Below are 24,725 nucleotides of genomic sequence, written 5' to 3'. Positions count from 1 at the left end.
AATGCCGGCGGCAAGTCTAGTATCTAGGTCATTTCGCTCTTACTCATTCTCCTTTCCCTGTGTCACAATTCGTCACGGAAAGTCTCATTTCAGTTGTTTTTTTCCTCGGGGGACCACGTGTGGCACAATGGTGAGAAAATAAATATTTACCTCATTTTAATTCTGTGTGAACCGCCATTGGTCCGCTTTTACATTACATTTATTAGTCGAGTTCCAATCCGTTTAATGTTTACCTGCCGCAATTAATTACCTTTATTTTCATTAGTACTTGTTCCATTATTTGTATTCGAGACCAGAATACGAAATGAAAGTCGCAGGAATCTTAAAGAAAAACGCTATTCTTGATCCCATGTCTGTGCCTACTTGTCTATGTATTCGTCAGCTTGGTTCAAGTGACATCTCAAGTTGGATAGAACCCAAAGGTATAATATCGTCAAACGTATTTACGTACGTACGTACTTTTCGTTGTCGTACGAATTTGATCAATACTCGTACCTTTAGACTGGATTGTTGTGCAACGTTTGTAGAGGTGGGACGGCGGCGCGCCGGCCGTAAACATCGCGTTGCGCTCCATTGAAATGTTATGTCTCTGAGGGTCATGTTTTATTGAAAAACTTTCCACTCCTCTCCTCGCCGCCGCTCGCGCCCGCCACGCTGCCGCCGCCCGGACAGTGTTTGCGACTGGGAGTCGGTCAACAGCTAGAAAATAACCATCAGAAATATGTAATACTAACCTACAAAAATTAACAAGAGCCCCGGTGTGAAAGATGATCCCTATCTATACAATTGAACGTGTTACGGGCGTGCTTTCTCATAAACAGTGGAGTAGGCGCAAGGTGGTCGGAGTAAATCGCTCCATTAGGCAGTTAAAAGCTCGTCGCTATCGCCGGGACATAACTCAGGCGCCCGTCTCCGCGCGGCCCTATAAATTACGCCTTTGTGCGAACGGGGCGTGCCCGTTTAAAATATGTACGACATTGTCTTCCCAGCGCACCTCCCCTTCTCATATCTTCTACTGAAATCCAGTGAAGGTCACTATTGAGTAAATTATCTATTCGTGCGTTTTGCTAACCCGCACTGGGAATCGGAAAGTTTTATGTAGGTCGCTCCTGTAGCACTGGCAGCTAGTCGTAACGAGAGGAAAGGATCGAGCAATCATTCACACTTGCGAACGGTTCGTTTTACGGCGCTCAACGAAAGGTGACCCGGAACGTACACTACTCATATCATTTCACTCATATGCGATCTGTGAACTAGTTGGGACAATGCGTATCGAATATCGATATCTTTCTAATATAAACAGAGACCTCGCAATATTTGCTACAAATATTGGCCCGCAGTGCTGAAATTTTAATTTGTTTGGTTTCTTTGAGGGTCGTAACCTAACCTAACCAGCCACTTAGGCTGGGCTAGCCAGTTGGTACTGGAAGCCGTTGAAGTTGGTGGCGGGTGGCAGTTCTACGTTCAACTTAATCTAACCTACTTTTCTTGCTGCCTCTCAGGGTCGCAGTCTGAACTTACTTTACTGGAAGCCCTGCGAGTTGGATAAGAGTCGCAGTTCTAACCTGACCTAATTCTTGGAGGGTCACAATTCTAACCTAATCCAACCTACATTACTGGCAGCCGTTCGGTTAGGTTGAGGTTCATAGTTCTAACCTCTAGTAACAAACTTTAAATACTGGCAGTTTTTCGAGTCGGTTGTGAGTCTGTAAGCTCCCCGCTCTATCGAGTATTTATTTTACTTTTCAGTTCTACCTAGTATACTAAAAAGTTCATCAGTTCGTATTAACAAAATAACTCCGAAGAAATACAATTAATCATATACATTTCATATTCTATCTACCTAGATCTAGAAAATGTCCGTTACTCAGATACTAACAAGCAACACACAGCCGGAGTCTAAACTGATGGGAGGAGCTTAAATTTTTAAACAGATATTCTAAAGGTTATTCTGTAAATATTGAAGAGCTCTACTAAATTCTGGTTTATAATAATCGCCATAAATTCAAGTAAGCATACGGTTTAGCCGGTGATCGGAGCACATGGTACCAACGCTGTGCAGTGCAGTGCAACGATAGTGCAGAATACTAGTGAAACTTGCAACCTTGCGTCCCTTACATTTGTAAGGTATGTTCTTAATACCTACGCAAAATTAAATAGAGGTCCAAGGGCCTAAATCGACTTGGGAAGTAAAGGAAGGTGACGTCAATCCATAATTATAGGTAGTTGGGATAAGTGATGACTGAGATAAGCATATGATTTACTAACAAACAAACTTCCTATGACACATGTTGCCAGCGATGTCAGGTGTGATCGCAAACTATCATCATCGCGCGACACCAGTTGTCAGTGACGTCGAATGATTTGGTGCAACATCTCCAGGTTACATGTTGCCAGCGATGTCGTGTGAGACTTCTCTGGAAAAGACGTTCGAAAAAACATACTACCCTCGGCGAAGTTGCGCAAAGACTCGACTCACTCGTATTTGCCTGACATACCTATCGACGACTGAAGCGCTATGTCCCCAGATACATGAAATGCTCAATGCGCTCCTGGCGGCCTCACCCGAATATGTTCTGTTTGCGTCTGGATGGGTATGTGTGTACCGTGAATGCTTGAAGTATTGTGAGATGATGGATGATAGGCTAACTAGTTCCTGTATGTGATAATACACATAATATTTAGTTTTTTAGGTTTTTTCTTGTTTTTACGTATTCTTGTTTTGTTAATTTGGTAAAAATTTAATTTCTCGGTGTATTGGTGTAAACTGTAATGCTGTGTATTTAAATAAATGTGTGAATAAATAAATAAATTAAACCAACGGCCCAATTCGAACTTTAAGATACGTCAAATATTATGTCTAGATACGATATGGATTAGATATGTATATGTCAGCGACAATTTAGGAAGGAGAACAGCTAATGAAGACCACCGGCCTAGTCAAGGTGACAATCGCTATCGCTACGACAACGAAACGCTTTGTGTCTCTCTATCACTCTTCCATGTTAGTGCGACACGACAGTGGCAGTTGCGTTTTGATCGTTACGGAGCGTAAGCGAATGCCATGTTGGCTACGCGGCCAGGTCCTACTCAGCGTACGGCCGCGCGTTCTCGGAATCGCGGATAGCGGATATAATTGTTTTTGAATTGTTATTTTTAGTTAGTTTTAACAAAAAAAGTTATCAGTTTGAATCAAATCGAAATTTCGTTATCTAACATCACTGTCACTCTTGCATATTTGAGCGATAAAGAGGCAGATAGCGAAATTTCGGATTCGCGTTTCCCGGTAGGTCCTCTGTAAACAAACCGCCTTGATGCATCAATGTCATATTTTATTATCTCTGAAAACTTTTCAAAAACCTACAGTATGTATAAGTTACTCTATGGTTTACTAAAAAGGCTAGTGCTGCACTCATGTGGCAGAACATTGCAGTAATATCCACTATTATAATTATAATAATAAGCCTTTTATTCTGAGCTTCTCTGCTTTGTATGAGTACTAGGCATGCTCTTGTTTGTTATATTATGTCCCGAAGCTCAGTCTGCCTCTTGGCATAGGCCTCCTCTAACATTTTCCATTGGAACCTGTCACGTGCAACTTTTCTCCAGTGATGTCCAACTGTGAGTTTTAGTAGTAATATCCACTATTAAGTAGTTAAAAAGTTACTAGAGGAAAGCCTCAAAATTGCTATTCATATATTTTGGCAACCGTACGTATCGTTTCGTATCGTTTTGGTAGCGTAAAGCGCTACGATTTTTCAAAAACTCTTCTGTCTGAACCCACCCTGCACTTTGAAAGAAAACCATGGCGATCGACTTTGGTAATCGCTTAAATCGCAGCGTAGCGCAAAAGTATCGTAAAAATAAAAAGCCGCTATGAAATATAGGTACAAGTATTGCAACGTAAGCTCCTCCGACAATACGAGCGCCTACAGGGATTAAGTCATAACGTGCTGAATCGCAGAAATTTAATCCGAAATAAAAATCCACCCGTTGTTTGAGTTTCCGAAATGAACAATACATGAAATAGTCCATAATTTAACAGAAGCAACGCCTCCATTCGCACGCACATGCCACGTTTATTAGACTCAATGTGAGACAGACGATATGCTGCATTTAATTGCTGTAACAGAATTAAGCTGTTTAATTGTGCCCATTTAATTGTCGGACTCGGCGGAGCTGAAGCTAGTCTCTGTGCGTTAGCGTCTCTTACATGTATAGGCAGGTAGTAGATTCATTTAATCTATGATTTCCGCAGCGAAACTCGTAAATCTCTTACGTATAAACGTACTAAGTCAACGTCACTTTAAATAGCTCGTATTGGCGAAAATAACATATTGTGTCCTTTTCGAGAGACATCGTAGGTTGAAAGGTATAAATAAGTGGAAATTTCGATTAAACCCATGTCATTAGGCCTTAACAAGGCTTTGGGAGTCGTCGAGGCAGTGATCGAAGCTCGGTCAAGCGCAAGAGATAATGCCCGGCCGCCTCTCTGTCCCCTCCTTCGCTCAACTAACTACTACTCCTCCATGTTTCATCTATTCTACACTTCTCGTTACGTATACGATAATACTTTACAGTTATGTACATTTCTACGTTAATATTTAAATAATAAATAGTCATAAAGGTACTGATTTAAGCTTTCACGATTTTTACTTATTATTCACTACGACGGGACTTAATCGCGTAAAATTTAGTTTTATATTTACCTCCGACGTTTCGAGGACGGCGTTGTCCCCGTGGTCTCGGAGAAGACTGGCTAAAAGTTGACATCAACATCTTCTAATAACAAAATTAATTTTATCATTTTCAAAGTTCAATCTTGCCAACTCTTACCTCTCACATATGAACTAGTTAAGTACTTCGCTCTGTAAACGTTGCTAACATTGTAACAAGTAGACTAGGCCATTCCGTTAGTAGACGATTCCGTTTTATAATAAAATTAACTCATGAATACGCTTTGTTAGATTAATATTCTCAACTGTGTAAACTCTACATGAATAAGCAAACTACGTATGTGAATTTAGTAGTGTGTAGTTATGTAACTAATATATGTTAATGATTTATTACATCCTTACAAACGTGTTACATATAAATTTAATAAATTATACTAAATTACATAAAATTAAATCAAATAAACAATTATACATCACAATAACAAATTACTCTTACTCTAAACTATACTATCCTAGAAACTAACACTAATAATAATAAGTCACATTTAAGTCGTCCCGTAAATCGTCCCGCGACCCCCCCAATGCAAGGGTACCCATCACGCTCGCCGCTTTGCCACGTTGAACCGCGATGGACAATATTTGCATCAGGAAGGACCCAGAGCGAGGATCCTAACCTCTCTCCCGCATGCGTCTCCCCCACCTCCCCGAAAAAGGCCTTGGCCTCCGCACACCAGCACCCCGTAATTTCCACTGCAAAAGGGACAAATAAATAGTTCGCCAGGACCTCATATTTCTCCCGCTTGCGAACTGCAGCCAACTCGGCTGCTGCCCCTGCCGTTCTCACAGTACGGCCAATATGCGACGCCGCGAAAGTGCTGACGCACGTTGCGTCCCACACTAAACATTTCCCTCTCTCCCAGGGAACCATAGTCAACCCATCCGGTCTCTTCCCGTCAGAGCGACTGAGACCCGGAGGTTCCAGGACGCACGGGACGTTTGCAGATACCAGCGCCGTTCGCACGATATCATTAAGCGCGTGGTGCCGTGGGAACTAATTACATCAACATTTATAATGACACCAATATATTAGCATATTCTTTGTAGGGATTGAAAATACCTACTTAGTATTGTCTTCGGTTACCGCGATAGTTACTCATGAAATAAAACTATGAAAACGGATTATATCGCGTATATTGAATTTATAATACATCCCGACGTTTCGAACTCTTTACAGCGTTCGTGGTCAACGGGTGACTGAGGAAAAATTACAAAATGCAAAAATACCCACATACTAAAATAATGAACAATCATAGACTACAAACTTTAAGGCTGGTTGTACATGCAAAATCGGTTCATAAGGCTAGTTATACACTATAATTATTTTTCAAGTAAAGATATATATATATACGCGATAAAAATAAACTATGCCGGCTCCAACCCTACACCACGGACCCGAGAAGATTTAATTCCCTCCTAAATTGTAGGAGGGTATCCCAATATGGGACCGGCAACAAACTCGGCGGGACACATCTTTTCAAAACATCAGAATGTCCAGCATCATCCAACACTACGGTCTCACAGTCTATGTCTCGCTTGCTCCTTTATCAGGTGGACTACAGGATCCCAAGCTGGTGGTAGAGAAAAGCCATCTTCCCTATTAAAGTTTGGATATTTCTTAATCTCAATGGCCTCGCGCAGCATTCTGGGTATGTAACGCTTCTCCTTGGCAAGAACCAGAGGCTTATCAAACTTGATTGAGTGATTGGTTTTTGGATTGGAACGTCGGGATGTATTATAAATTCAATATACGCGATATAATCCGTTTTCATAGTTTTATTTCAATACCTACTTAGGTTAAATTTTAATAATATAGTTAACAGGAAGAGCATTTGGGACCTTTTTTTTAATTTTAAAAGAAACTAAAAGGCCTAGACATATTGATTGATTCGTATCAACACTCCAATATATACTGGATTATGTACTTACTACATAATACGCCACATACATATGTTAAGTTATACAAAGGCCTTTGTACATTTTTATACCAAATATTTGCATCTCAATGAATGCTATGTCACGTAGGTGCGTGTACGAATACTTCGTTTATGGAAATAATTTGTACAAAGTAACACATGTCATTCCATCATACATATGTATATCCTATCTACACCCGGCGTTGAAATTACACTTGAAATTACGACGAAACACGAACAATAACGCTCCATTTACAGTAAAATGTGAACATGCCCATCGCGATGTCAGTGTCGTGTGCGGTCACTATTAAGGATTCGATTGCTCACTGCAAACGAGTTATTTTACATTCATGTTCATTACTCCCCATACCTTTCAGACAAAGCGAGTTGATGTAAAGATTAACATATTGTCTGTTAACGTATTGAAATCGTGTTTAGTCAGGCTAATGCCAAAGTGTACTCATAGAAGCGTGATGCACACACATTTGTAATAAACGGTTGTCGTTGTCGCTGCTGAATGCAGGCCATGACTATAAGTAGAACAAAGTTCGAATAATATCTCCACATATATCAATAGGTAAATCTCTTCCAAGTCTCTTTTTGTTACGATTCACATAATAATGCTCGCAGCGTAATCACCTTCCATCGACAATGTATTATCTCGTCGAAGGAGGCTATTATTCAGGTTTCCCATTTTCAAAGGATTCCCCATGTGACCGGGTAGAGTGCGCTCTTTACCCGGGAAAAGTATTCGCAAATAAAATGTTTATTCTTTACAGTTCATTTGAGATATTGAGATTGTTACATCGACTACATTTAGATGAGTAGATATCGTTGTCAAGCAGATCTACTCTCATGTGACCTAATGTCTTATTGGAAAGGTATTGGCTGCCCGCTTGTGATACTCGTCACCAAACGTAAATAGAAGAATGATAAAGTCAATCGAAATTTTAGAACTATCAAATTATTTAAAAAGTTTAGTGTTTTCAACAAAAACGTAATACTTGAGGCAAATATTATTTGTTATATTTGTTGAAGAGATTGCTTATAATTCATAAGTTTAATTTCAGCATTGTGGCATTATTCTACATCTAAGTACAGAACCTGACACCCATTTAGATTTCTGGAGGCCTATTCTGATTGTAATGACAGTTTATGAATTTGATCCGGACTGGATTGAAGTTACTTTTGACACTGACTGATCAAAATCCTAAACAAACCTATTATCGGCGAAGTAGACATATTCTTAATAATGTAACGATACCTAACTTGACTCCCATTTTCACATGAATATTTTTGTTAGTATGATCGTTAATCATAAATAATTATATAAATATAAACTAAAATAATATTTTAAATCGAATCCAAAATTTTCAAAGCAAATAACGATACGATAATCCTAAGAACAGGAACGCTAGCCCGCTGCCCCACATACACAAATACGTAAAAGAGATATGTCGTAAAGCTTCAAGCACATAACTCAGCTGGCCGTCTTCCTGCGCCCCCATAAATTACGCCTTGCCGAGTATACCGGCACCCATTCGCTTACCAACATAACAATTCTCTTAAATTTTTCTCGGACCTCTACTTTAGCGATATTGCAAAGTAACGCCCTTAAACGCTCACGGACTGTGTTCAGGAGATGGTCATTTTGGTAAACATGAGCAAGTTTTTTCATAGTCGTAACCTTAGGTAATCTTTGTGTGAAGCTGAAATTCACTGACACGTATTTTGACACGTGACTGTGTTTTTTGAGCCGCAAACTAAACAAGCCTCCATTCATTAAGAGAGGTATGGGCACTGTGAATGACATTTCGCTTTGTGTGGTAGGGCACAGGACAGCGGATGTCATTCCAGATCTAGAGCAGAGCCCAACTGGGGAAGTACCTCCACCTTACAGAAAACCGCAGCCAAATAACACTAGACCCCCCTAATAGTGTTGTGTTCCTGCCGGTGAGTAAGGTTGCCAGAGCTCGAGGGAGAGGAGTGTTAGGGTCGGCAACGCGCATGTAACTCCTCTGGAGTTGCAGGCGTACATAGGCTACGGAGACTGCTTAACATCAGGCGGGCCGTATGCTTGTTTGCCACCGACGTAGTATAAAAAAAAATCGAGAATATTATAATGTGTAATTTTAACTTTACATCTCACCCTTATTTCAATGCATTGTAGATTTTTATTAAAATAATAGTTTGGGGAAAAGTTTTTTTCATAATTTATACAGACATTTTTGTAAATAGTTAGAATTGAGTACGAATATAATACAGAAGTCATGAAAATTGGAAATTGTAGTGTTGCTAAGCGTAACTTAGCACCACTTATCACCCTGCATACTGAGTGCCAGTTGCATCAAACACACAGTTTGACAAACTGAACTACGGCACTGCAAAATCTCATGCAATAAAATTTTGCGAACGTTTTAACGGTGACAGACGGCTTGGTGCAGCCGACGTACAAACTACAACTGACAATTAAAAAGATGGAGGCCAAGTAATCCCTACTATGAGGCGGGCGGCGCGGGCAGTGCACGACGTACAACCGCCGCGGACCCTCGTGCTTGAGGAAGGATTCCCAAAGAATCCGAAACATGTTGCCAAAAGCGACTAAAAATTATAGTAACCGTACTGATCTAAATATTTTGAAATATGTCTACGATAATTTAATTTCGATTAATCCCTACTATATTATTAATAATATTACAAATGCGAAAGTAACTCTGTCTGTCTGTTATCTCTTAACTTGACCGCTGACCGCGATAAACCGCTGAAACGATAGATGAAACTTGGTTTGAAGATAGTCTGAGGCGTGGGGAAGGACATAGGATAGTTTTTATCAATGAACATGGTCATTCCACGCAGACGAAGTCGCGGACAGAAGCTAGTTAATTAAAGCAAGAACAAAATTTACTTGCTCAAACATGACTATTGCTTGCTAAAGTGCTACGTGCTACGCCGTAGGCTGCTACGAAACCTGGGTCGGCAAAATATTTGGCAGGTTTTTCAATCGCCGGTACAAGTACCTATCGCATTTTTGGTATCTGTTTTGCTTTTCACCGAGAGTGGTTTTTAGTGATAGCACTAGTGATCGCTTACCAGTGAAAGGTGATGTGAGTCTGACCCGATTCCATTTATTGAAATACGCTCAACATAAACAATTAAACATTGCAATGCATTGCCTTGCCGAGCCCATTCCGATTGAGAGTGCCAAGATGACGTTGTTGAGTTTAAAGTGTTATATGACATTGCTACCCAAGTGCCCATGATAGGTATAATGCTGCTTTGTATCGCTACTTTAGTAGCAAGTGCCGGTGTTAGCCGAACTTTCACAAATTTTTACTCATTACAAAACTGCGATAAGTATAGTAACAGACTTTCGCGACTAAAAAGTTCAATTTTGTACTTATGTCACTATGATAAATTGATTATACAGGTGAATATTATACTATTGAACAGAGGGCACTAAAAGCAATTCATAACATAATTTCCGTTACACGCGAGAATGTGCCACACAGGTATCAGGATGGCGCGGCAAGGCGAGATGTCTTCGGTAATGGGTTTAGCCGTGCTAATGGAAGGCAACCGCAGACTTAACGCTGCGGCTGACGGGCAGGGCCGCTTCCGAAAACGGTGACATCCGTTGAATTGGAGGAATGTTAACTGAATAAATTATAGTTATACCTAATGTAACGTGTCACTGGGACCGTGCTTAACGCAGTGACGCCATGTACGACATTGTGATCATCTCAATATTCTATATATATATATAGGTACTCGTAACAGTTCAATTATATATAGATACCGACAACGCTGAAGGGAGGACTTTGTTAAACATATTTATCAAATATTTGAAACGAGGATTAAATATTTGCAAATTCAACCCCCAGGCGAGTGAAAAGTGAGTTAAATTTTTTAATGACTTTCACGCAGACTACGTACGTTACCGGCCAAAAATATATCACATTCAGGTTTTTACTGCAAACTTTGTTAGGGTTCCGTAGTCAACTAGAACCCCCAAAAAGGTTTGCCGTAAAAACCTGAAGGTGGTATATTTTTGGCCGGTACTGTACTTACCTATTTTTAATTTGTTTTTAGGGTTCCGTACCCAAAGGGTAAAAACGGGACCCTATTACTAAGACTCCGCTGTCTGTCTGTCCGTCCGTCTGTCCGTCTGTCTGTCTGTCACCAGGCTGTATCTCATGAACCGTGATAGCTAGACAGTTTAAATTTTCACAGATGATGTATCTGTTGCCGCTATAACAACAAATACTAAAAACAGAATAATATAAATATTTAAATGGGGCTCCTATACAACAAACGTGATTTTTTTGCTGTTTTTTTTCCGTAATGGTACGGAACCCTTCGTGCGCGAGTCCGACTCGCACTTGGCCGGTTTTTTTATCACGTGAAAGTTTAAATCATTTAACAATATATTTTAGAAACTATTCGAGGTTCGGGTTTGCGATGAACGTTAAAATCCGTAGAGAAGTACCTATTCAAAATGTCGTATCAAAACAAGATCAGAACCGTAGCAAATTGTTTAATCTAAATCGGGCTCTTGTTAACTTCACATCACAGGCGAGCGAAGCCACTTGCAAGTTTTCATACAAATCTCAAGTGGCTATCGTTTTGCAGTTCGAAGAAAAGAAGCAGATTTCAGTTGTCAGTCGACAATTCAACATCTCTATTTAACAAGGGTCACCACTATGGGCCCTGGGTACGGGTTGAAATTCATTATACGCCATATAATCTATTTAAATAGTTTTATTTCATGAATAACTATCGCGATAATCGAAAACAATATTATGGGACATCAATTCATCATGCCTTAAATAAATAATTACTCATTCACTCCGCCAAAATTGGCTATGTTGGCCGCAAATACCTACCCTATTTGCCTAGGCAAATAAACAAAGCACTATTGTTTAACAAGCCTGGAAACACGCAATTAAATGAACGTTCGCTGTGAGCAATCAACTTGAATTGTTTCCTTGTAAAAACAATTGTATTTTTGCCCACCAAAAACTATTTCTTTAAATTGATTAATAACTGTATAACAGTTTTATTCTATTTCCGATTTCCAATTTTCTGATGCAAGAAGATCAGTGATAATATTTCATGGCTCTTCTCTTCAGTGTAAAATATAAAATAATCATTAAAAAAAAAACAATGTAAACAGCTAAATAAATAGTCTTTTATACAATCGTGATATAATAGAGATTCTGTCGAGTACCGCAACGAAGCTTCCTGAGTTGCCTAAGTAAGGTGCGAAATTGAATAGCTTGATTATATCACTATTGTATACAATACTTTTTCTACGAGTCATCTAAAATAATACTTTTTTTACTATAAAACCTAAATAATTAATGAAACCAATTCTCCCTGTCTAGCAAGATAAGCAAAATATCTTGTAATTATATTTTGCTTATCTTGCTAGACAGGGAAATAAAGTAAGTATGAATAGGTTTGTAAATCCGCACGCCATGATGTACTTTACGCAGTTTGTATCTGTGCAAATTTGTAATTGACTCACTGTTTCTATGTCATTAACTCATTACCTAACTTGTTACTCTAGCTGTAAGTTTTCCTGACAAATAAAATAAAATAAAATTGGTAAGTATCTCAGTAGACAAAAATGTAGTACAAAAAGACATAAACGATAAACGTGCGACTATTGTCGCCCGTTTCGTCTTTTCTATGGAAGCGCGGCGGCACGTGATCGGCAATTTTTTTTATAGTTGACTACAGCGTATCGAAATGAATATTGTAGTTGAGTTGGGAGCCCAAACGTGAAAAGTACGCAATTATAATTTGGTATACGAAATCTTAATTCAACCATTACAGTCGAGTAGAAATAGTTATTTGTTATACAAGGGTGCAAAGTTGTATTTTACCCGCGAGTGTGGAATTGATACACGAGCAAGCGAAAGGATTCTATAGTTGAACCACGAGCGTAGCGAGTGGTTCTAAAATAGAATCCTGAGCTTAGCGAGTGTTTCAACACACGAGAAGTAAAATACATTTGCACCCGTGTGTAACACAAAACTTTTCCCCTCACTATAGCGAGGAAAGTGCAACATCCACAGGCGTTAGATCATCTTCATCACTGGAATCACTAATTTTTTTACGATAATACGATATTATAACAGAAAACTGGAAGTTGTGCATTTTTACGTGTCGGAGCCGGTGAGAAAAGTTTTGTTGACAATGTTGACATTTCTGACGATGCGTTTTGAAATTGCATCGACTCAACTTGTGCGTTCAGAATTACATTCAACATCATTTAAAAAAACAAATGTTTCTTATGGAATTTAAGGTTTATGACTTAAAATCATTAAATAAAGCCAAATTTGGTATTTTTTATTAAATTCTCAAACCATTTATTTAATGATAATTAATATCGAACGAACCATTATTATGAGCGTTTTACGTTTTGTTATCTGTCAAAAGCTACTTAAAAACGCTCCATCCAAGGTCAAATTACTTTCCCCACTAGTGGATAAAATGCGTTTTTTCCCGCTTGTTTTAAAGGATAAAAGACGGCTTTCCGAGCTAGTGAGGGGAAAAACATTTTTTTTAATGCGCGCCCATCACCAGAAACTACCTATTACTAAATAAACTTAGGCCCGTGCCTAAACAGCTGCCAATTAAAATTCTGGCCAAGGTGATATTGCTAATCTCCAGCCGTGTACCTAAACGACGAATAGTCACTAAATTCATAAATTGTATGGCATCCCGATCAAGGTCATAATCATAATGACCTGTCGCCTAAAGCCTCCAAAAGTCCAGCGGGCTTAGCAGGGTAGCATTTTTATCGCCTGTCACCATGCCTGTCACGTTCTAACAAGTATGTAAGTGCGAAAGTGACAGGCATAGTGACAGGTGATAAAAATGCAACCATGCTGACACTGCAGGAGGCTTCCGGCCGACAACACACAAGCACAGCAATACCGTTACCGACTTTTGCAATAATTCTTATGAGAATGTTAAAGTAAGTAACATTTAAATTATAAGAACATATTTTACCTACTCGTACGACTGCTACGACTTAACATGTACCTACCTATTTCAATTTCCCAATAGTCACCAACCAACGCAGGTTGCGTCTACTTACCAACTGTAACGTATGTGTTCCGACGGCATACCCCCAGAGTACTATTTTCAGAAGCCTCCTGACGTCTGAGCAATGCTCTCTCGTATATGTGCGGAGCTGACGTAAAAACTAGGTACTTAAAGTACTTCGCAAATTACCTTTCAAGTTGAGCAACTACTATCAGGGGGATGCAATGCAAGAGAACCGAACAATAAAGCACTTTTGAAATCAAATACCTATTTTTTTTGCATTATAAGAATTTCACAGTACAAAGCAAGAGGATTTTTATCAGGAGTTTTATGTAGTTACGTAAATAATTTCAAGTAGGTATGAAATATAAAACTATGAAAACGGATTATATCGCGTATATTGAGTCACCTATTGACCACGAACGCTGTAAAGATATAATCCGTTTTCATAATTTTTTTTTCTTGTACAATATACCAGAGATTTGAATGATTTCGATTTTTTGTACAATAGTCAGAAACTGACATGGCGCCTTACACCCGAGTGAATAGTAATTCGGGGTAAGCGTTCGCGGTGTGCCATCATCCGACGGAGGTAGAGGTAGCGAAATGTGTATTAGCAGGATTTAATGTCCTTTGGCTCAACATTTCGGAACCAGGTGACCGCGAGGTTCGGACTTTCAGACGCAAAGTGAATGCTCAGATATTTAAGCACCCGGTCGCTCAGATATATCTGATCTGAAGGTACCTACTTGTAGTTAGGTACGTTTTTAGGGTTCCGTACCCAAAGGGTAAAAACGGGACCCTATTACTAAGACTTTGCTGTGCTGTCCGTCTGTCTGTCACCAGGCTGTATCTCACGAACCGTGATAGCTAGACAGTTGAAATTTTCACAGATGGTATATTTCTGTTGCCGCTATAACAACAAATACTAAAAAGTACGGAAACCTCGGTGCGCGAGTCCGACTCGCACTTGGCCGGTTTTTATATTTCGTAAGTAGTTGGATTCACTTAATGTAATAGACTCCTAAATTGCGATTTCATTTCCTCCCGCGGAGTAGAACGGCCGTCCTCATTGTTATCAGATCTCCTTTGGATTGGAACTGCTGATTACTAGATCCCTTGGATTTGGACGATTCACTTATTTACTTTGTACGAGAGGCGAGGACAAGGACGTATGCAACGATTATACAATATTAGCAGATTAACCACTCCTAAAAGAACTCGCGAAATCATTCATAGGTATAGTTTAAAACTCTATTTACAACATTTTTATTTGTATTAGGTATAAGTTAGGTTAAGTAATATTGCTATGCCCTTGCAGGGCTCATGTTTGAAACCACTCATTGTTATTTGATACCCATATGTACGTACAACATGAATGCAAATAAAGAACTTGAACTTGAACTATTATAAAAATATAGAAATAAATAAGGGTTCCGTACCATTACGCAAAAAACGGCAAAAACAACATGTTTGTTAGAGTTTTGAATGATTCACGGTTAGTTTCACTAGACTTATATTGACCGGGATATAGACCGTGATTACCTTTTGTATTATTTGTATCGGGAGTTCACAAATAATACAAAAGGTAATCACGGTCTAAATATATCCCGGTCAATATAAGTCTAACATGTTTGTTGTATGGGAGCCCCATTTAAATATTTATTTTATTCTATTTTTAGTATTTGTTGTTATAGCGGCAACAGAAATACATCATCTGTGAAAATTTCAACTGTCTAGCTATCACGGTTCATGAGATACAGCCTGGTGACAGACGGACAGACAGACAGACAGCGGAGTCTTAGGGTCCCGTTATTATCCTTTGGGTACGGAACCCTAAAAAGGCGGACTTAATGCCACACGGCATTCTCTAAAAGTCAAGTCAGAAGCAGTTTTTGTAATCATCGTGTCAATCTACGAGGTCGTAGATTTTTGCCGAAATGTAGCTAATTGCCTATGTTATGTGCGATTGTTTGTGTTGTTTTCATCGGGAGCGTCAATCTCAGATTGTGGTAAATCGATTCGTTTTCTTAATACGGGTAACATTTTTTTTTTATAGTAAGTAATACTAACCTGCCGGCTAAATTTTAACCGGCTTTGAAATAGAAGGTTTTTACATAGGTACTTAAGTGGAGAAATAGTCCATTATTGTCGCGCGTGTCCTACGCTACGCGTGGTGACATATTGGTCAAAGCTCTCGGCAACAGCGTTCATTTGCTTGAAAATTACAAATTCTGAATGTAAAATTACTAAAAAACGGCCGAAAGGAGTGAAAGAGAAAGGAATGAGTTAACGACTTAAAATGCGGACGGAGTCGCAGGCAGAGGCTAGTAATAAAAAAGTCCAAAGTATATCTCGTGGCGTGACTGCCATAGTATTTTGTAATCTGTAACAAAACGCTCGGACGTAATAATGAAACGTACGTGATTAAGCGTAATTGAGGCTTTGACACTAGGCTAGCACTTTCGACCGCCGCATTTGTTACGTCTAGCACAAAGGCCTGACACTCTTTGATAGAGAAAGATAGTCTTATTGCGATTCCTATAAGAGGAAAGAGAAAATAGAGCCATGCTTTGTCCTTATCACCGACCGAGTTTTTTTTCATGGTCGGGTTATGGCAGCATAGGTAGGAGGCGATGGCGAAATACCGAAATTTATAAGAGTGAAAGAGAAAAAGTATTATACTGCCATACATTAACCTGTAAAATACATGAATATGTCTTTCTCTTCCTGGTCGCTCGGTTTCATGTCTATAACTACTATACTATGTCTATGGTCTAGCAAGATAGTTACTAATGTAAAAACTAGTGTATTGTATTACTGTATTGTGGCCCGCTCACGATACGGTACAGCTAATTTCGGCTGAATTATTTCATGGGCCTACCGCGAACATCGGAAATAGAAAAATTATGGATAGTGCGTCTAACGCAGCATCTTAGGTATATGTAATGCAGGTGGATCAATAGTGCCCACCCCCCCGTATACTTACATCACGAGTACATGAGTCTCGCTTGCGTCAGATTGCTGTGTGCCTTGGTCACGCATTTAGTTAGTCCAAAGGATGGGGAAATTGACGAAATTTCACAATATGAACTTACCTTAATGTTAATTTCATTTGAGTAATTTGGTTGTATTGTACTTCGTCAATTATTAAGTCATATTCAACGTTGACTTTTTATTTAATCGGCAATATTCCCTGAATAAATGTTTTATTAATATTGCATAGGTACTAGGTAGCTGCCTTCGTCACTCTGACTCTTGTAGGAAGGCAAACTGGTTTTCTTTTTCGTGTAGCATATAGCATTATCGTCAACAGCTTCTTTTCGTAAAAAATACAAAAGTAAATTAGTATTTTTTTTATTTATACGTCTGACATTAAGTATATATGACCTGACATTGACAAGCCATCAACTATGGAAAGGACGATAATCTCTTATGGCAGAACTGTTGCAAATGTGACCAGCTTTCAGCTGTAAATAATAGTTCCTAATCTCTGCGGTGGCGCTAGGTAGATTCTACGACATGAACCATAGAGGTATAATAATGTAGAGATGAAACAAATAACCTGACCAAATTACATATGTTGTTTTTGGTATGTTGTCAGGGATGTTAAAACGCGATTTTAATTTTGTCGCATTGTGTATGTACTGTCCCTCACGGTCGCACATCTATATAAAATACTATAGGTGTATGGTCTAGGTACTTCCGTGTTTGGTGGCGCCGCCTATTTACTGTTTTTTGATGGACGCTTTTCATATATAGATTCCATACCATCAACGAACGCTGTTGCGACTGCACGCCGCAAAAGCCGCAGTCGCCGCTGCAGCACGCTGCTGCAGTAGTGTACTGCTGCACCGGTAACGTCGCAATGAGGGCTAACGCGTATGAATTCGCCGCTAGGGGCGCTAGTGTAGATGGTGGTCTTTTCCATAGTTCGAAATGTCAAATGTCACTTGTCACTTCAATAACTGACAGCTTTTCTATAGTCTTTTGGACCACCATCAACAGAGGCGCCAACTGGTGAGCAAAAAAACGATAGCCCTCATTAACATTAGTGCAGCTGCAGTGAGAAATGGACTGTCACCTTAACGCTGCGTCTTACGTAAGCGAACAACGCGCGCCCACGGCGTTCGCGTTCGCAACGAGATCGCCCACGTAGGACACTTCTATAGGTATCAAAGGATTGATTCACCCCGCGCCGCATCGCTTCGCTTCGCGTTTGCGTAATGTTCGCCTACGTGTAGTACGCTGCGCAAGGGAGGTATTTCACCTGTCCAATTTATTTGTCCAATTTGCATTACCAATGCCCAATGTATATTTGTGCATATACATTGGGCCAAGAAATTGGACAGGTGGTGGAGTCTGGACTACTTAAGAAAAAAGTGTCCCCAATTTTCAATACATCCTTTGACTTTAAATTTAAATTGAATGAAATTTTGGTCCCTTTTTTTCTCATATTAGGATCGAAAGAGCTCGTGATTCAGAGTGGAAAAAATATTAAAATTCCAAAACTAAAATTGGTGTACAACTAAATGGAAATGCCCAGTTTTCTCCTCTAAGTCAGTAAGCTGGTTTTACCCTTTTTATCAGGCCGTGCGAATCTAGGTTTTTCCGAAAAATCCAAATATATTCCAATTTTCCAATTAATCCAGTTCAATTCCCGAAAGTGCAATCTAATTTGAACCTTAAATTTTACTACTAAAGTTGAAATTCTATTGTCGCGTATGAGGTCGTATTATGCCTGGAAAGCAATCTACACCGTAGTTATTTTAACATTTTTAACCTCTGGAGTCCTGGGTTTTAATCTTAAAGAGTTGAATTTTGGTTATTATTTCGGACCCAATATCGCATTTTGCATCAGAAGTGGCCGAACACATGGATTTCGCTACGGAATTCCTCATGGAAGCTTAGATTTGCCAAATGAAGGTGGACTGAAGGTCCCAAAAAAACTACCCTGTTATTGAAAATCCACTGGTTTGCTTAAGAAGAGAAAATAGAAATGTAACATGTGTGCTATGATTTGTTATCAGTCTTGTCCAGTAAAGACTGAGTTGATTATTGCATTTCGTTGAAAGCCCTCGTCACCCACGATTGGAGGTTCTGATGTGCTGCCGATAGTATGATACGCCCACGATTCCGAAAAGTGTAAATAAAACTGCTGGAATATGTTACACCTATTATTTATTCTTGGCTAGCGTCCACGTTCTCCGTCTGCAGACCCTTGATGGAGGCGACGGGCACGTAGGTCACCAGCGTGAACAGCTTGTGCGCGGAGTCCTCATCGTCGTTGCGTCTGCGGGACAGTCTTACGCGCACGCGGAAGGGGACGTTCCTGAAAAAGAAAAAGATGAATGGTTACCTACTTTACTGTTAACAGCCTCCTGCCGCAGTCGGCGGTGACCCTGCCTATGAAATGGGTCGAGGGATTGAATCCTGGTACGGGCATTTATTTGTCTGTAATGTCTATGACCATATTTCTTTAGGCAATCCTATTTATTTATGTTCAGGAACATATTTTCTTTCATAAAATATAAGTTTCAACCATCAGACGTATCGGTGAAGGTTGACCATATATAACGTATCTGATACCACTACTTTAGGATTACTATCAATGCCACACTAAGAAAATAAATATATCATTAAGCTGAGTAGAGCATAAAGTGAGGCTCACAAACTTTGGCACACTATGTAGCATATTCCAATTCCAAACACTAATATGAATTGTATTGAGAATAAGTAATGGCTTATTTAAGATCAAATAAATACAAATACAAATTAATAAATACAAATTATAGTACAATCATACACAAATCAACCTAGTCCCACAGCAAGCTCAATAAAGCTTGTGTTGTGGTGACTAGTACTAGATCATCATCTTCCTTACGTTATCCCGGCATTTTCCCACGGCTCATGGGAGCCTGGGGTCCGCTTGACAACTAATCCGAAGAATTGACGTAGGCACTAGTTTTTACGAAAGCGACTGTCATCAAAATATCATGTCATATTAGTAGTTAGTACATAGGTCGGGCATGTCGAATAATTGCATTACAGTATAAAAAGTTTTATCAATTAGCCATTTTTTAAGTTTGTTAATAAACATATTCGTATTGTCTAATATTTTAATGTCATTAGGCAGCGCGTTATAAATCTTAGGACCTAAGACATGCATGGTCTTTGAAGACTTGCTTAGTCTGTGGAGTGCTGATAGTAGTCGTTCCTTGCTTCCTAAACGAGTGCGTGTGGGTTTATTGGTATACCTATATATATAAATACATATAAAATATCCATAACTCAGGAACAAATATTTGTTATAAACACACAAATAAGTGCCCTTAACAGGATTCAAACCTGGAGCCTCCTGCTATATAGGCAGGGTCACTACGGATACAGGGTGGACACTATACATCAGAAATCACTTGCGCTTCTATGTGTGAACGGCACGTTTGTACACGCGGCATACGTTATTGTGTAAGTTGCTCAAAACAGTACTGAGCGGCCGGCGAAAGCTCGTGAATCTGCTGTCGCGGGACGAGGTAATTTGAATGACACTATTACTTATTCTGTGGTACCGACCAGGCTACAAGGCCATCCACAGTGTATAGTAAATCCCAAACTAAGGGTTACAACATTATCATAACAGTTTCAAGTCAGCTGAAGCAGTTGAAGCTTGGTACAGCTCCAGCGGCAGAAACAGAGCTACCGCCTCATACTACAACATTGTGAGTAACAAATGTGCCATTCTCGATCAAAAGGGTACTTATTGTCGGTTGTCAATAAGGTGCTATTTCCATATGGCTTCAATTTGAAATCAACCTTATCAACAACCGACAATGTTTGGTTGAAAATGTCACAAATGTTCTCCCAGGCTTTGCAGCTACCAACTGTAATATCTGGGAGACGGAGCTTTGTTTGGAACACATATAAAATCTCAAAAATGCGAGTTTTCCCAGAGACAAGACCTAGCTAGATCGATTTTTCGCCACTAAAAACCCCCATATAGCAATTTTCATCAAAATGGTTAGAGGGTTGGCCTAAAGCAAAGGGGGTGCAAAAAAAAGACTTAGAATTTTTTTTGTGGGTACAATAACATGTCTGTTCTGGCTCTGTTTGAGCGCGATCATCGCGGTCAACCTAACACACTCCTCCTCGCTTCGCTCGTCGTCGCACCTATCTTGTCTCTGTTACTTAAATTTACTGTTCCAAATGATTGATTTTAATTTGTCAAGTAGTGGTTTCAACTTGCGGGTCAAATATCTCGGCCATTTTTGATTTTAGAGAAAAGTTTTTCCTACAAAACATGCTTATTTTAGCGTATTCTCTACAACAACACAATAAAAAATAGGAGTCATAATAACATCACTCCGATGAAAATTTTCTAAGTGTCGGTACCCCCTTTGCTTTAGTCCAACCGGTTAGAGCCATTCCGAGATCCCCGAATATTATACAAGAATTGCTTGTTTAAAGGTATAAGATATACATATTTTTTGCATTTGGATGTCTGGATTGTAATGTTTATGAAGACAGTATGTTTTAATATGAATTCTATAAAGTATTTGTAGCCTCCTCCCGAGTCCCATAGACCGTTATAAAGGCTCTATTCCAAAATTTTATTTATTTTTTATTAAATAAGACAAGGTTCCAAATTCAAAACAAAATTTTGGACTTAGGAGGGTATATAGTTGAGCTATGAAACCTTAAATACCTTTTTATTTATTAATAATTATTAGAAAATATACACTAGCAAAAAATACTGGTCGTTTCTTTGGCTCTTGGCTGATACAGAATGGAAACAAAAAGTAAGGTTATGTTTTTCTATCCAAATAAACAGCAATTATAAATAGAAATAGTATTAAATAAAACATTAAATCTACCAATTAGATTACCAAATAAATGCCATGGTTTCCACTTACTTGACTCCCTTGGACCACAGGTATTTGTTTAAACGGGTGTCCACACGAACATCGGGAGTTCCCATTTGTTTTTCGGCGAACTTCCTGATTTCCTTAATGGCTCGAGGAGCGCGCCTCTTGAAACCAACTCCATGAAGGCGTTTGTGTAAGTTGACTGTGTATTCACGAGTCACTACTTCGTTAATAGCGGATTTGCCTTTCCTCTCTCCTTTAGGTTTTGCCATTGTGTTGTGAACTGGAAACCAGATAAACACATAAAAATACTGTGCTCCCTCAATGCAGTACTAAGGAACGATTAAGTAACAGTCGGACATTAATTATTTTATCACTATTTTCATTTGATTATTTTTGATTTAAAAACAGAAATGCTAACCTAGTTCACGTCTTCGGATACCGACACGAAAAGAAACGTCAGTGTCAAAATTTGTCAGTGACGTGCTTAATTACTTTTTCTAATAGGCGATTTGAATGCTAGTATATTTTAGCCTAGTCTCATAATGGGGTTGGCAACTGTCAAAGGTTTGCAGAGATGGCGCCATCATAGCTTGCCCCTTTTTCTATGAGATTTGGCTTAAACGCTGGCATCCAGGGCATTCCAACCCCATTAAATTATGATAATATAAAATGCCGTTTTGTTTATACGCAAGTATAGTTGGTCAAACCAAATTCTCAGTAAATAAGAACTTTGATAAGAACAAAAAAAAGTGCGAGTCGGACTCATCCACCGAGGGTTTTTATTCTATTGATGCCAATTTAATTTCTCACCAAATTGTCAATTTGATTGTGTATTGTCTGATTTGTCTGGTCTGGTCTGTCATTTCTGTCAGTTCGGTTCGGTTCGGTTCTGTCAGGTTCTGTTCTGTCACCGCTATACAAATAGGTTACTTTTCACATTTTTTATTATTATACAAAACAATCACAAATGGCAGAAATATATAAGTAAGTAATGATAATATCCGTAACGCTCTCATGTGTAAATCCTTGTTCGTATACTGTACCGTGCCCATGTTTTAGGTTAATCCATCCTGTGAAGCATTTCAATGACTACATATCAAGAGACATAAGACCTGATGGAAGGAAGTTTCAGGAACAGCGCAACTTAAAACTCAATGTAGATTCCTTGAAGACTGCGGATGCATCTGCTGTTGTCAAATGTGGAAACACAACAGTTGTTTGTGGCATTAAATTGGTACTCTAACTTTATTTTTAGTTCCTTTAAATTAAATAAATATTATAGATAATGTAAATCTACCTATTTACAAATGTGTTTGCAGGAATTAGCAATCCCTAAAGCTGAGGAACCTGATGTTGGATATCTAATTACAAATGTGGAACTACCACCATTGTGCTCATCCAAATACAGACCTGGACCACCCTCTGATCATGCACAGATCACAAGCAACTTGGTGTCAGATATTGTCATAAACTCCAAATGCGTTGACCTGAAAGACCTTTGCATTGTGCCAGATAAATTAGCTTGGGTATTGTACTGTGACATGGTGTGCTTGGACAATGATGGAAGCCTGGTGGATGCATGCATTATGACTTTGATAGCTAGTCTCAAAACATGTAAGCAATAACACACTTCTTTTTGAGGCCCTACTGTGAAAAGAAATATGTAAATTCCTTTATCTGCCTCTCAAATATGCAAGAACAGATAACAACATTTTGATTTTCGGTTATTGCAGTAGGTCCTATGGTGCTCAACAAGTTCATATAGATTTTATGTTAAGGCTATTTTACGTGAGTGACCCGGTTTAAAATAATCTAATATGTTTGAGTCTCACGGGAGTTTTATAGTTAAAATAAGGCTATTTTGGGTTGTAGATCAATTTGGGTTCTAATTTTGTCTTTTCTCTACCCAAAGTATTAACTATTACGGGAATATTGGTTCAATAAAAAACTATGTTGTGACTGAATTCAGATGATATAAGCCAAACTGGTCTTCAGCAGAAGGACATGATGTCACAATCCTCAGTATTGAGGGACTGACTGAAGAAGAGGAAGCCATTAAAAATCCAAGTGTTCCATTGCCCTTAACTCCTAGCAACAAAAGAGACTAGGTACTTTGGTACCATCACCCGCACTATTAACTGACAGTTTTTAAACCTTATTACAAAAGGCATAAGCTCCACCGATGGAAAGTTACCAAAGCTGTTTGTACTAATGTGTGACGTTTTCAACCAAAAGGTACCACATTGTCGCTTGTCGATAAGGTTGATTTCGAATTGAAGCTATATGGAAATAGCACCTTATTGACAACCGACAATAAGTACCCTTTTGGTTGAAAATGGCACATGTGTGCTTTTACATTTTAAAAAAACTAAAGTTTTTTTTCAGTGTCTTTACCACATGTAATTTATGACCATGAAACTGAAGATTTCACAGTAGACACAACTGTTACAAAGCCGTTAACAGTCCATGGAATGCCGGTGACAACTAGCTTTGCTGTTTGTCAGAGTAATCAAAGGTATAAAACTTGACTATAACTAGCATATGTTCAATCAATTTATATTTTTAGTGCTTACTTAAACTTTGACATCCAGTGGTGTAACTATAGATGTAAATACAATGGGTCCCTGGCCACACTGTGTGCACACTGTTACCATCGTATCCATATCCATACTATATAGTCCATACTAATATAATATTATTAGTGATGTACCGACTAGTGATTTGGCCGACTAGCCGACTAGTCGGCGCTCAGATGGCCGACTAGTCGGCCGACTAGTCGGCTTGGCCGATCATTGGTTTCGGCAGAGTTTGGATGCAATCGGAACCGTTTCGGTCGCCTCGTTCCTGAGGGCCTACCGCGAACCACGTTCGACGTGTTGCCTCTTTGTCGCACTTGTAAATTAGTACGTAAGTGTGACAGGGATGCAACACGTCGAACGTGGTTCGCGGTAGGCCCTCTGGCAGCACAAGTCTTGCGTTCATGTTTACGTATGACTAGTTTTGTCTACCTAAGTTTTCGTGATTTATTAGTCGCCCTTTCGTGTTTCATAGCGAAAACAAGAAATTGTAATAACTGCTTAAATAAATAATACATATAGTGCTCTTAATAAATACGAAAAATGTCGAAAAGGAAATCGCGAGTGTAGACTTTTTTT

General features: G+C 39.1%; 2 protein-coding genes across 2 annotated transcripts in view; one reads left to right on the top strand and one right to left on the bottom strand.

The window, feature by feature from the left end:
• LOC134741586 (exosome complex component RRP43-like) overlaps nucleotides 1-24,725 on the top strand; it is a 44,334-nt gene that overhangs the window by 18,141 nt on the left and 1,468 nt on the right. The window contains exons 2-5 of the mRNA XM_063674422.1: nucleotides 22,521-22,554; nucleotides 22,630-22,804; nucleotides 22,890-23,184; nucleotides 23,956-24,085. Of these exons, the coding sequence (XP_063530492.1) occupies nucleotides 22,538-22,554; nucleotides 22,630-22,804; nucleotides 22,890-23,184; nucleotides 23,956-24,085 (617 nt within the window). The 5' untranslated portion in view covers nucleotides 22,521-22,537. The remainder of the gene's footprint in view (nucleotides 1-22,520; nucleotides 22,555-22,629; nucleotides 22,805-22,889; nucleotides 23,185-23,955; nucleotides 24,086-24,725) is intronic.
• LOC134741580 (large ribosomal subunit protein eL31) lies at nucleotides 18,870-22,102 on the bottom strand. Its single transcript, XM_063674413.1, has 3 exons — nucleotides 21,989-22,102; nucleotides 21,616-21,850; nucleotides 18,870-19,037 (listed from the first exon to the last, which is right to left on the bottom strand). The coding sequence occupies exons 2-3, from the start codon at nucleotides 21,837-21,839 to the stop codon at nucleotides 18,887-18,889; spliced, it is 375 nt and encodes a 124-aa protein (XP_063530483.1). The 5' UTR covers nucleotides 21,840-21,850; nucleotides 21,989-22,102; the 3' UTR covers nucleotides 18,870-18,886.

The sequence above is a fragment of the Cydia strobilella genome, chromosome 5, assembly GCF_947568885.1.
Source record: "Cydia strobilella chromosome 5, ilCydStro3.1, whole genome shotgun sequence".
In the NCBI taxonomy this organism is placed as follows: domain Eukaryota; kingdom Metazoa; phylum Arthropoda; class Insecta; order Lepidoptera; family Tortricidae; genus Cydia; species Cydia strobilella.
This window is presented reverse-complemented; position numbering and strand designations above follow the sequence as displayed.

Excerpts from the sequence above, each read along its gene's own strand:
- LOC134741580 (XM_063674413.1), bottom strand. The coding sequence starts at position 21,839 with ATGGCAAAACCTAAAGGAGAGAGGAAAGGCAAATCCGCTATTAACGAA. Across the intron at positions 19,038-21,615 it reads CTGTGGTCCAAGGGAGTCAA|GAACGTCCCCTTCCGCGTGC; the intron begins GTAAGTGGAAAC and ends TTTCTTTTTCAG.